Source organism: Euprymna scolopes, chromosome 25 (genome assembly GCF_053919585.1).
Source record: "Euprymna scolopes isolate OS-2025 chromosome 25, ASM5391958v1, whole genome shotgun sequence".
Lineage (NCBI taxonomy): Eukaryota > Metazoa > Mollusca > Cephalopoda > Sepiida > Sepiolidae > Euprymna > Euprymna scolopes.
This window is the reverse complement of record NC_136506.1, coordinates 93,424,431-93,437,489: the sequence shown is the minus strand read 5'-3', so window position 1 is coordinate 93,437,489 and position 13,059 is coordinate 93,424,431. Positions and strand designations below refer to the sequence as shown.

General features: G+C 34.7%; 1 protein-coding gene across 1 annotated transcript in view; it reads right to left on the bottom strand.

Annotated features, from left to right (window-relative positions):
• Nucleotides 1-9,962: 9,962 nt before the first annotated feature.
• LOC145247516 (organic cation transporter protein-like) overlaps nt 9,963-13,059 on the bottom strand; it is a 58,555-nt gene continuing 55,458 nt past the window's right edge. The window contains exon 10 of the mRNA XM_080109331.1: nt 9,963-11,275. Coding sequence (XP_079965457.1) covers nt 11,230-11,275 — 46 coding nt within the window. The 3' untranslated portion in view covers nt 9,963-11,229. The remainder of the gene's footprint in view (nt 11,276-13,059) is intronic.

The following is a 13,059-nucleotide window of genomic DNA, read 5'->3' as shown; positions in this document are numbered from 1 at the left end:
GTTAAAAAAATACATATATATATATATATATATATATATATATATATATACTGTTTATTTGTTTTTACATAAGCAGTAATATGTTGCTACACATTCATGAGCATGTTTCGGTCAGCTAGTTACCAATAACTAGGGACTTCTTTAGGCGATAAAGTTTATATGAAAGCAAAGTTTGCAATGAAAATATCAAGTCTTCTTCGTCAGAGGGGGTTAATATCAGGAGGTTTCGTTAGATGTTGTAAAAAAATAAGAGTTGGTTGTATGTAAAAAAGACCCAATAGGGGTGCTGATTTGATATAGGAATAAAAGGGAAGGAGTGGGGGGGGGAGGCTAAAGGTCGGGGTGGAGGTGATGGAAGACTAAAAAGAAAGGTATTTATATACGTGTTTGAGGCCGCTCTCAATCTTAAACATACTAGTGTGTATAGGTTCAAACAGTAGAGGAATGTGGATTTGATATGACTATGCTAAAAAAATGTTTCTGAATTAATCGGGGTTATTCAGTTATAAAAATGATTTTAATTTGACTAGAATCTTTTTTTGTCGTCGGAAAATGTACGACTTACGTTGCCTGTTGTATATTCCCGCCCCACTACTCTCATTCTTACACACATCAGTTGAAGAGGTTAAGAGATAAGGAAGAAGATGGAAAAGACGCAAGGGAGAAAAGAAGAAAAGAAAAAAGAAAGAAAAAAGAAAGAACGGGAAAGAGGAAATTTTTTTTAAAATGAATAAAAAGGGGAAACTATAAATGATTTATTGATGGTGATTCTAAGGCATGTCTTTCCTCTTCCCATTCGTCCCCCATCCCCGTACACTTCTCCACCCTTACTGCCATCTCTCATCATAGTTTTTTCCTTAATTTACTAAGGCTAAGCTTTGAAAGTTGTGTATCATTACTAATACTACTACTACTGATAATAATAATAATAATAATAATAATAATAATAATGATGATGATGATAATAATAGTGATACTAATATTAATAATAATAATAATAATAATAATAATAATAATAAAATCTCAATATTTCCAGAAGATATATCACTGCTGATACAATTCTCTACATAAAAGCCAAGTACGTCCAAGGATGGAGTACCGCTGCCACATCTGGGCAGGAGCTGCTAAAAACAGCCTATCCTGCCTTGACAGAGTACAAAATAGGCTTCGTGGCTTAGTGGGAGATGCCCTTTTCTCTTCCCTGCAATTCTCTTTCCCACAGGAGAGACGTTGCGAGCCTGTCTTTGTTTTATCGTTACTTCCATGGCAAGTGCTCGTCTGAACCCCAATCTCTGGCCCCCTCCCTCGCCAATCTTTCACGATAAACACCCGTCTAGCTGAAGCCACTGTCAAAAATTTTCCCCACTCTTTATCTGTGCCAAAACCAAAACGTAGATTCCATGAACAAAGCTTCATTCTTAGAAGTGCACGCCTGTGGAACTCTGTTCCGTTTGCCTGTTTCTCACCTGACTACAACCTGGATGTCTTCAAGTCAAACATAAACATTTCTGATGAACCGCCCCCTTAAGTAAGATACCTTCTCAAATTTCAGAGTTATTGAACTTTGTAATAATAACGAATGCAATATACGTTCTGCTTGAATAAAGAAAGATTATGGTTCGGTGGGAACACATAGCCTCAAACATTTATATCCAATTAAGTTATATCATAACTATTTTTCTTGTATCCTAACAGATGAGGAATCTGAGGAAGTTGTGTCCTTTCTTGTAGAAGATTATAATAGAATTCTTATAGAAGTGTAATATAGAAGAGTAATATAGAAGAGTAATATGGAACCATCAGAATCTTCAGGAAAGAATGGTCAGTTACAGACCTAAAATGATCAAGAAATCCATATCTAACCCCGAATACCCTTATTATAACTAGGGCTATGATAAGAGAATATTCTTTTCATTATTTTGACTCTCGAGTATATATCAATTAATATCTTATATGTTTTATATAGAGGGATGTGGTTCTCAATTGATTAACAGTATTTACCTGTGTCGGATATATATATATATATATATATATATATATATATATATACATAGGCGTCACCACTTATCAAGGCCGATAGGCCACTCAAGAATAAGGGTTAAAGAGTGTAGAGTAGTCAAAAGGACAATATAGTAATCGATAGTAATGGAAGTTCGGTAAATTTGTTAACTTAAGTGGAACGGCTCGTCACGTTGGACTTGAAGACAACCATATTATAGACAGCTTGAAAGCAGGAAAACGGAAGACAATTCCACAGGTGTGCAGTTCAAAGAAAGAAACTTAGATCATGGAATCTATGTTTAGGTTTAGGCACAGATAAAGAGTGGGGAAAATTATTGATAATGTTTTCAGCTAGTCTATCGTTTCTTGTGAAAGTTTGGCGAGGGGGGACCATAGATTGAAGCTCAGTCGAACACTTTCCATGAAAATAACGATAAAGCAGAAACAAACTCGCAACATCTCTTCTGTGAGATAGAGGTTGCAGCGAAGAGAAAAGGACATCTCCCACCAGGCCACGAAGTCTATTTTGAACCCTATCAAGGCAGGACAAGTCTTTTCTAGCAGCTCCTGCCCATATGTGGCAACAGTATTCCATCCTTGGACGTATCTGGCTCTTATATAGATAGAGAATTGCATCAGCAGTGAGATATCTACTGGATCGATAGAAGGATCCGACCATTTTTCCAGCGGCCTTGGCAACAGATTTGATGTACGTATTCCATTTAAGATCAGGAGTAAAGGTCAAGCCCAGAAGCTTGTTAAAACTTGAGGCCTCCCCAAGACGAGAGCCATTCATTTTAATTGACGCCAGATGGGGATCAGCACGTTGATGATGTAAAGTTAACAATCAAGGAAATTTTTCCTCCTCCTTAATTTGAACCTGATGACATGAACCTGAACATTTAGAGCTACTTCAAATTTCGTGGGCGTTAAAAACACTTTTTAAATTATGGTTAGACGTTTTGTAAGCCGCAAACAAAATTAGTTTTTGAAAAATTTGATTCTCTATTATTAGATGACTAGCAAGACCCATGAAAATTGCACGGATTGAGTAATATATTTTATCAATAGATATGTTTTGATGAAACGGATATTTTTTCTGGATGTCGCAAAACAAAGAGTTTTTTGACAGAAAAAAAAAGGATAACTCACAGCAAATATGAGTTTATTAACATTTCTAGGAAAATATTGTCCATTGTATTTTAAATAAAAAATTCACCATAATGAGATAAATTAATAAATATTCAGAAAGTAATATTGATCTACATAGTTCAATATAAATGATAAAATCTCATTGAAGAAACAATCGTTAATTTACTCCGTCAGCTCACCACCTGTTTACAGACAATATTCTTTTTTGCACTGTTTTTAAGAATGTTCCTTTTTTAATGTAACATTTCACTGATATTTCTCTTCAATGAATAACCATTGCATGTCAATATTTTTATGTGTTTTTTTTCTCACATCATTACAACAATGATCATCGTGACGTTCCTGATAGACGAGCGATGTCAGGTAACCAGCAAATACAGCGTCACCATAAGACAAGGCAGTCGCGGCACGTAAGCCAAAAGGGAAATGAAACATGCAAATAGACTACCAGCGATTCTTTATTTTATTTGATTGACGTGTGTGGTTGGGCGACACTCATGAAAACGACGCGTCTTGTCTTAGAGACCTTCCTGGTTTGATCGAACGCCGTAAGATGGGTGGAAAGTCGTTCGCGCCTGAACTGAAAAAAGGAGAACTCCACGCGGTTGATGATACTGTTTAAAAAAAAAAAGAGAAAATAAAACAGAACAACCATTTATGTTATCGTGAAGAGGATGACCCTTTAACTGAATGGCACAAGGCAATCAATTAGGAGTACCGAGAACACGAAAGGAGGAGGGAGAGAAAGATGGAAAAATATTTCAATCCGAATGGAATTAAAGGAATGAATTCGTGGCGATCTGAACTGACGAACGCGACTCCCCGCGAGAGTCATCGAATATTCAAGATCGGTGAATTTTTTATTTTGTTTGAACCAAAAACTCTGTTGTACTGATTTTATATTGTAGACGGGACTTACTCAGAGGCATAAGGCCCTATACTTCCCTATATACAGGGTAGAACGATAAAATTGTCGCCCTAGAAAAGACAACATGATTCTGTTTCCATTTGAAGAAACCCGTTTCTTTTTTGTTGCAGACCATCTACTAGTAAGGAGAAATCCCAGTGCGATAGAGGCTTTTTATCATGTCTGAAATTGACACGATGTTCAACAATCGAGGTCGAAGATGCCCCGCTGTACAACTCATGTTCTCTACCGATCCAAGTATTGCCAACAGAGCCATTGCCATTAAAATTATTATGTTTATATGTTTCCTTCTTTTTTTTTCTTGGCAACGTTTGTTACGCTTTCATAATCGGCGACGCTCGGCAACGCTCGGCAACGCTCGGCAACGCTCGGCGGTTGCCGTTATGTCCCGAGCAAAGCCGACCTAACGCCGAGTTACGACTTGTTCAAATTATACACAAGTAACATTTTCTTAAGCAGACTTTTAAATAAATGTTTTTACAATTATATATTGATATTGCCACTTTTGGATACGATAAACTTTTTCGTTTGCAAATATCTTCTGTTATTACTTAGTTGTCATGTTATTTGACCAAGAAGAAATCGGAGTTTTCTTTTTTTTTTTTTTTCGTCATCTATTTACTTCACTTACAACGAAAGAGAATCATAAAACAAGAGTAATTATATTTTATTTTCGTAAGCTAGATAACTATATAGTAATTCGTTTTCACTAAAATATTAATAGGGACGCATGAAATAAAACATTGGTTTCCTTTTGTTTTCGAGTTTCCGATTCGCTAAGTTTTTACGTTTGTTTACAATAGAAATGTTTCGCAAACCTTAATTGGGTAAAATTTAATCACGCTATCATTTCATATGTGAGAATGTGATTAAAATTTAATTTAAATTAACCACGTTGTTTAACAAATAAAACCAGATATAATGCAAGATAAAGTTTTAAAATGAGTCAATGAGTTTTTTAAATTTTTTAAATTTATAATTAAACGCGTTGAGCAAGCAATTTTATCCTTGGGAAGGGGAGGGCGTTTTGTCACTATTCTTCCACCTTACGATTGAATAAAAACAAATTAGCGTGAAATTGAATTTAACCTGAAAACACTATCTACAAATAACGTATGGTGTTTATGCATTTTTTTTTAGTACCGCGCTATTTTGAATTAGTTTTTACACCTTAAATTCAAGTTATACCATATCTACTTTTTTTAAAACTACCCAAACGTTATAGAAAGAGTGTTTATTCTTATTTTAACATAATAATATTGATTTTATGTTCAATTTGATTTACAACCTTAATGTAAGTGAAATAAATACCTGGATTATATATAATCAACCAACCAAAAATATAGGCCCATAAAAATTTAAACATTTGTTATAGTTGAAAAGATCAAATAATTAAAAATAGTTATTGTCATATATATATATATATATATATATATATATATATATATATATATATATATATATAAACTGATTTAAAAACATTATTACAATGATCTAAACATAATCCTCAATGAAAAACCAAGGCACAGAATAATAAAGTAATGTTAAAAATACACATTGTTGGTGACTATCCCCTTATTTAAATATATACAAGAATAAAAAAGCATTGGAAATGCAAAAGGATATAGGGATGGTATGCCAAAAAGTATACAAACAAGATAGCTATAAATGGCTAGGCACATAGAAATAGAATTGCATCCAAAGTATAGCCCTATAGCTTTTCTCCAATCTTCATTCCGTGCCATCATTACGGTTGTAAAAAGGTATAGGGCTATACTTTGGATGCAATTCTATTTCCATGTGCCTAGCCATTCATCGCTATCTTGTTTGTATACTTTTTGGCATACCATCCCTATATCCTTTTGCATTTCCAATGCTTTTTTATTCTTGTTAATTAGTATTTTTACTTACAGTCTTATTTTTAAACTTACATTCATGATAGTATTGTCTTTTTTAGGAGGCGGCTCATTGCCGCCTCCATTAGTAGCAGGTCGCTTCCTGCTGGGTTTTAGGTCTTTGGGTTTTGGACCTTAGGAGTTGCCTCTTTGTCCTCCATCAGTTCTATATTACATAGAGAGTGCTACCGCCTCTCTGATAAAACAGTTAGAGTATTATAAAGTTTTAAAATGTTCATACCTTCACTATTAAATTTTTCTTGGTTTATTATTTGGCGTTTTGGCAAAGATTTGGCAGTTTTTGATATTTATATTTATAATAGTTTGTGCATGAGGCAGCTTTTTTCCCCTTGGGATCCCTGTTATACCGTGCTTTTGAGTCAGCACGTGCGGCAGCCTTCTTTTTTTCTGGTTCTTTGTTATAAAGAGCACGTGAGGCAGATTTTATTCCCTCGAATCCCTGTTATACCGTGCTTTATGAGTCAGCACGTGAGGCAGCCTTCTTTTTTTTCTGGTTCTTTGTTATAAAGAGCACGTGAGGCAGCCTTCTTTTTTCTGGTTCTTTGTTATAAAGAGCACATGAGGCAGCTTTTTTCCTCCTCAGAATCCCTGTTATACCGTGCTTTTGAGTCAGCACGTGAGGCAGCCTTCTTTTTTTTCTGGTTCTTTGTTATAAAGAGCACGTGAGGCAGTTTTTTCCCCTCGGGATCCCTGTTATACCGTGCTTTTGAGTCAGCACGTGAGGCAGCCTTCTTTGCCTCAGGATTTGCATGATACTTAGTTTTTATTATTTCAGCATTTTTCTGATAGTATTCTTTTTGCTCAGATAATACCTTGACTTTGTTTTTTTCATAGTCTATATTTCTCTGAGCTTTTTTACTACGTGCTGACTTTGGCATTTTTTATTAAATGTAAACATATAACACTTATGTGTATCTTACTATAATATCACTTATCTTATAGCAAGACAACTCTCGTAGAATTGAGATACTGCCCCGTCACCAATAGTTAAAGTGTGGAACGGTATATACACCAATAGTGTAGTTGTTATCTTTATATGAAGTCCTAATCAGTGACAGTGTGAGGTTACTTGGTTAATTTATTGTAGTTTATTATAGAAAACTTACTTGTTTTTATTAGTAGATTGTGTATAGTAGCCACAATATCTAGTTATTTTTGTGGCTAGGGCTTGGATTTTGATTCTTTTTGGTCAGCTTCTAGTGAGTTCTTAGAAGATGACTTTCTTGCAGTTTCTTTTGCGGTTAATTTATCTTATTTCTCTTGGCGTTTAGTGAGTTCTTAGAAGAACTGGTCTGATCTACTTTTCTTAGCGAGCGAAGAGATTCAGCTGCATTTAACAATGGTTGCTATAGTGTATTTTTGCGCATGCGTGAGAATTTCAAGTTTCCTCCTTACTTTTCAATAGTTTGACAGTAGTCATGTGTCTTTCTGCCAAGAGCGACAGACGTCAGTGTTAGCCGTGATCGTCTAGAGGTTAGGACCCCCACGTTGTGGCCGTGCTAACCTAGGTTCGAATCCTGGCATCACAGCATTGACATTTTTTACATATTTTACAGTCCAAAATCTGAAGAATTATTTGTTTTTATAACATTGTTTTTTGACGTCGTACTTGCTGATAGGTTACTCTTATAACAATTTTGATTCGTGGTTTCATTAACGCTGGTGGGTTACTGTTTAAAGAAAAAAAAACGTTCACCTCAAATATTCAGCGTCCAAGAAATATAGGCCACTGGCAAACTGGAACGTCTGTGAGCATCCGGTGTATTATTTGGAGCTGCCCCTTTTGAGAGAAGTTCCGTGTTCGAAGTGGTCTGTCTACATTGGGTATATAGTGTTTAAAACTTGTTATTACACGTAATCTTATTTAATTATGGAGTTAGCTAAAAAGCGATGGGTCACTGCACTTCTCCGTGTAAAGAGCAGTCGATTGATGCTTGAACTGTTGTCAGAGACCGTTCGTACACCGAGATACATCGTCTCAAAAAAAGAAGAAAGAAGAAGAATAAAGAAGAAAGAAGAAAGAAGAAAGAAGAACAATTGGCCATTTTGTACCCCTTTTTTTTTGCTCTCTTTTGACATTTTAACCGACGTTCTGACACTCGCTGGATTCGTAAGACGTTTCTCTGTAAGAATATGTGCTTTTTGAAACTTATAAGTTGATTTTAGTTGAGATTTGGATAGTTTTGTTTTGTAGGCGTATATAGGCGTGTACGGGCCATCTCTATATAGAGAGTGCTACCGCCTCTCTGATATATATATATATATATATATATATATATATATATATATATATATATATATATATATATATATCCAGAAACTTATTGGAGTGTCATGGAGACTGGGAGAGAAAAAAAAACGGTTAAGACCCTCCCAACACATTTTAAATAATAATACGCCCACAGTTTTCCGGTTGGTTCCAAACTGAAAACAAGCATACCAGTATTTAAATAGGAGTGGGATGTAAGTGGGAGAAAAATGCACGGGGATAAAGTTTGGAGATTGGAGAGTGTCCCCCGAAGATCCAAGTCGGGAGTGGTCGAGAAAAAAAAATTAGAGTTCGGAGTTCGGAACCGAAAATAAAGCAGATCAGTCGCTAAATGGGAGTGGGATCTAAGTGTGGAGAAAAAAATAATCGAAAGATGGAGTTTGGAATAACTTAAATGCCTCCTAGTGCCTCTGTTTTGTTCAGTTTTGATTGAATGAGAGGTAGTTCAAGTAGAGTGGAATTTACGTAATAATGGCACCAACCGAAAAACATGTTATATGTGTCTAAACTTACCCTCTCTTTCTTTCTTTCTCTTTCTCTCTCTCTCCCTCCGCGTGTGTGTGTGTAATATTTCTCTTGGTATGTCTCTGGCTGTCTGCGAGTTTGTTTCATTTTTTCTCATAAACTACCTTGTCAACCTGGCTATAATTTTATATGGAACTTTTTATGATAATGTATGTATATATATATATATATATATATATATATATATATATATATATATATATATATATATCTTAACTACCAACAAACACATTCAATTTAGCTCAAATTTGTGGTTTTTGAAAAAATGACATATTCAGGCTTTCTTTTTGGCTGCACTGTATATATATTCAGTTTTCTGGACTGAATTTAGAATTTTTACATTAGAATGTCTACGAGAATACATTTGACTAAAAATCAATTTGACATGGATGATACAAAAATAAGAATATAAATATAAAAAATTTTAAATGAAAATTATTTATTTATTTGTAGAGGGATTATTTACTGTGGTACTGCCATGAAATCAACATTAACGGTGTAGGAACTTTGAGTAAAAAGTAAGATTTACTATTAAGAAATATAATTAAAAAATCACTTCGTTTTAATTCTCCTTCTCAACACCGGAATATTTCCATTTCTTGCATCGTGATAGCCTTGTGACTCTTCTCCTCTCATTCCTTTCTTGATTCTCTCCTCCCTCTCTCTCTCTCTCTCTCTCTTTCTCTCTTTCTCTCTGGCGATATATATATATATATATATATATATATATATATATATATATATATATATATATATATATATATATACTAGCAGCCTGCTCGGCGTTGCCCGGGGAATATGTCACTTTTGCCCCCATATATGATGTCACACATGACATAATGCATGACGTGATAGTATTTATGCGAAATTATATGATGTCATCTATGACGTCATTGTAATATATATTGTATAAGAATTTATATATATATATGTGTGTGTATAAATATATATATATATATTTATTTATATATATATATATATATATATATATATATTAGGTTGATGTAATAATGATGTCATTTTTGACGTTCAAGTATATATATAAATGGCATTATTTTTGCACCAGCCTTATGTGTGTGTATATATATATATATATATATATATATATATATATATATATATATATATATATATATATATATACATATATATATATATATACACACACACAAAGAGAAATCGAGAGAGAGAGAGAGAGATAGGGAGAGAGAGGAAAAAGAAAAAAAAGGAGGAAATTTTGACGATCATAATGCTACTGACCTCGTATGTTTCTGGGGTACAGATTGTTTCTCACAAACTTTTTGGATTTCTTTTTTTTTTTTTACAAAGAAGTCACCACTTATCAAGGTCCGGAGACCACTCGGGAATTAGGGTTATTGTGTTTACAGTAATCAATGGGATAATATCGTAGTAATCGCTAGTAATGGGGATCTGATAAAGTGTCTTACTTAAGGGGGCGGTTCATCAGGTAGTTGTTTATGTTGGACTTGAAGACAGCCAACCTGAAGTCAGGTGGAAAAGAGGCAAACGGAAGAGAGTTCCACAGTCGTGCACTTCTAAGAAGGAAGCTTTGTTCATGGAATCTACGTTTTGATTTAAGCACAGATAAAGAGTGGGGAAAATTACTGACAGTGGTTTCAGCTAGACGGGTGTTTTTCGTGAAAGATTGGCGAGGGGGACCAGGGATTGGAGTTCAGACGAGCATCTGCCATGGAAATAACGATAAAACAAGGACAGGCTCGCAACGTCTCTTCTGTGGGAAAGAGGTTGCAGGGTAGAGAAATCCCCCACTAAGCTACGAAGTCTATTTTGTACTCTGTCAAGGTAGAATAGGCTGTTTTTAGAAGCTCCTGCCCAGATATGGCAGCAGTACTCCATCCTTGGACGTACTTGGCTTTTATATAGATAGAGAATTGCATCAGCAGTGATATCTACTGGAGCGGTAGAATGATCCCACCATTTTCTCAGCGGCCTTGGTAACATATTTGATATACGTGTTCTATTTTAGATCAGGAGTAAAGGTCAATCACAGAAGCTTATCAAAACCTGGAGCCTCCCCAAGACGAGAGCCATCCATTTCAATTAATGCCAGATGGGGATCAGGGCGTTGATGATGTAAAGATAAAAGCTTGGTTTTAGATGCATTACAAGTAACCAATCACGTATCCCCCCATTATACCACGCGCTCAAAATCAGAGGAGAGAGAATCAGAGAGAACTTTGTCATTTACGGCCTTTGCTGTGTTGCCATAGATGGTCGTGTCATCAGCATAGATGTCAGCGAATGATTTAAATATGTGTTTTGGGAATACAAAGATTTACTGGTTTAAAAATTTAATGAAAAAAAGAATCACGTTAATTATAAACTGTTAATATGATGGTTTGACTAATTATAAAATGATAGTAAAATCCTTGATGGCAAATAATTCTGCGAAGTGTTCATGTTGAAGGATTCAAAACAGCGCGAACCTCGAGTTCTTTTTCCCTGGAAAAAAATAAGAGAAAACATTAACAGTTTCAGTTCTAAACCAAATATCAAGTTTTACATAAGAATCAGAGGATAAAACCTTAACAAGTAGTGCAAAGAATGCTTACTATATTCTAACATTTTGTAATGACTCAAAGAACGCAAATTATTAAAGTCCAGATCCAAGATGTCGGACCCTGTTTATTGGAGTCGCGTTTACATTGCAGTGGAAACCTTTTGAAAAAAAATGTCACGAAGGGATCAAAAAGATGTTACACTGTGTCAATGTTAATCTCGTCATAAAATAAACGAATTATTAGATTTCCGTTTTTAGCTTTTATTTTGATTTTTCTTTTATTTAATCAAATGTTTATTCTGATCGGTCTTCTTGACAGTCTTTCGGATCTTGTTTCTAAGTGTCTAGGTATTGGCATTGTCTGTTCACACAGTGTTTAAATAGCACTTGGGGAAAATTACCACCCGATAAAGTTGGCACGTGTTTATCCTTGCTGTTGGTGTTTTTGCTTTTGATGAGCATTATTCCTGAGGATGATGGTATTGTTGGCATTTGTTTCCCCGATGTCTTTCTATTAAGAATTCTTGTCAACGTCCTTAAGTGATAGTGTTTATGTGGAACAAACTGGGTTCAAACGTGGCACATCTAAGTCATTTGTTCACGTCGTTAACCACGTAGCCACCGTCACCTCCTCGTTGCCATCATTGAGCATCATTCATTCATATATTTAAATGAATCAGATGATTTTTTGATGGCATTTGTTTCACCGATATTATTCCAGTTAGAATTCTTTCATCGGGTATTTACGGAAGGGGCCACATGAAAATTTCCAATGTTTCCGTGCTACGAACTGGATTCGAACTTGGCACAGCCAGGTTATCAATCTGTGTCGTTAGTCCCTCAACCTCCGTAACTTATCTGTGTTTATTGCGCATCTTCGTATGTTTTCCACGTGCTTTATGTTTTTTAAAAAAATATATATTGCTATTTTAAATGTCGTATTTATTTTTAGCTTACGAGGATTTATGGTCTATATATCGAAAAAGACAGAACATTAATATAAACAAAAAATAAACATTCGTTGGATATGAAAGCACTATTTTTTCTTCAATTGGCTCGTACATAATTTTCATAAGGTCCGAGGAGCTAGTCGGTTGATGTATTTTTTCTTCGGTTTAATTCTACGTTATTAAAAAAAATTCTAGTTAGCTGAGTATGTTATTTTATAATGAGAATAATAGCAAAACGAAACTCTAATGCATATTACGATGAAAAAAAGGTTTACTAAACCGCACAATTTCCTTATGTCAGTGAAAACAAGACCAAAAAGTTGCTGAAACAGCTCGCGATATCAACGAAGCGTTTGACCCAAGAACCACTACTGAATACACAGGTTGTTTGGTTGTTTAAGAAATTTCGTAGCGGCGACAAGAGTCTTTGAGATGATGAGAATAATAATCAGCCATATGATGTTTACAACGATCAATTAAAAGTCTTAATCGAAGCCAATCCATGCATAACTGTGGGAAACTTGCTTCTGATTTAGACGTCACGTATACGACAATTTTCAACCATTTGAGAGAAATTGGAAAGACAAAAAAAAAAAAAATAACTCGATAAATGGGCATTCCAATATAATTTTTTTTAAAATATTGCAGAGGCATATGTTTTCTGTGCTTCTGATTGGCTGAAATAGGGTCGATATTAAAATTATTATCTAAGCAAGAATTGATATTTTCAAACAATGTATTCTGTCTTCTGCTTATTGAAATATTGATCTACAATC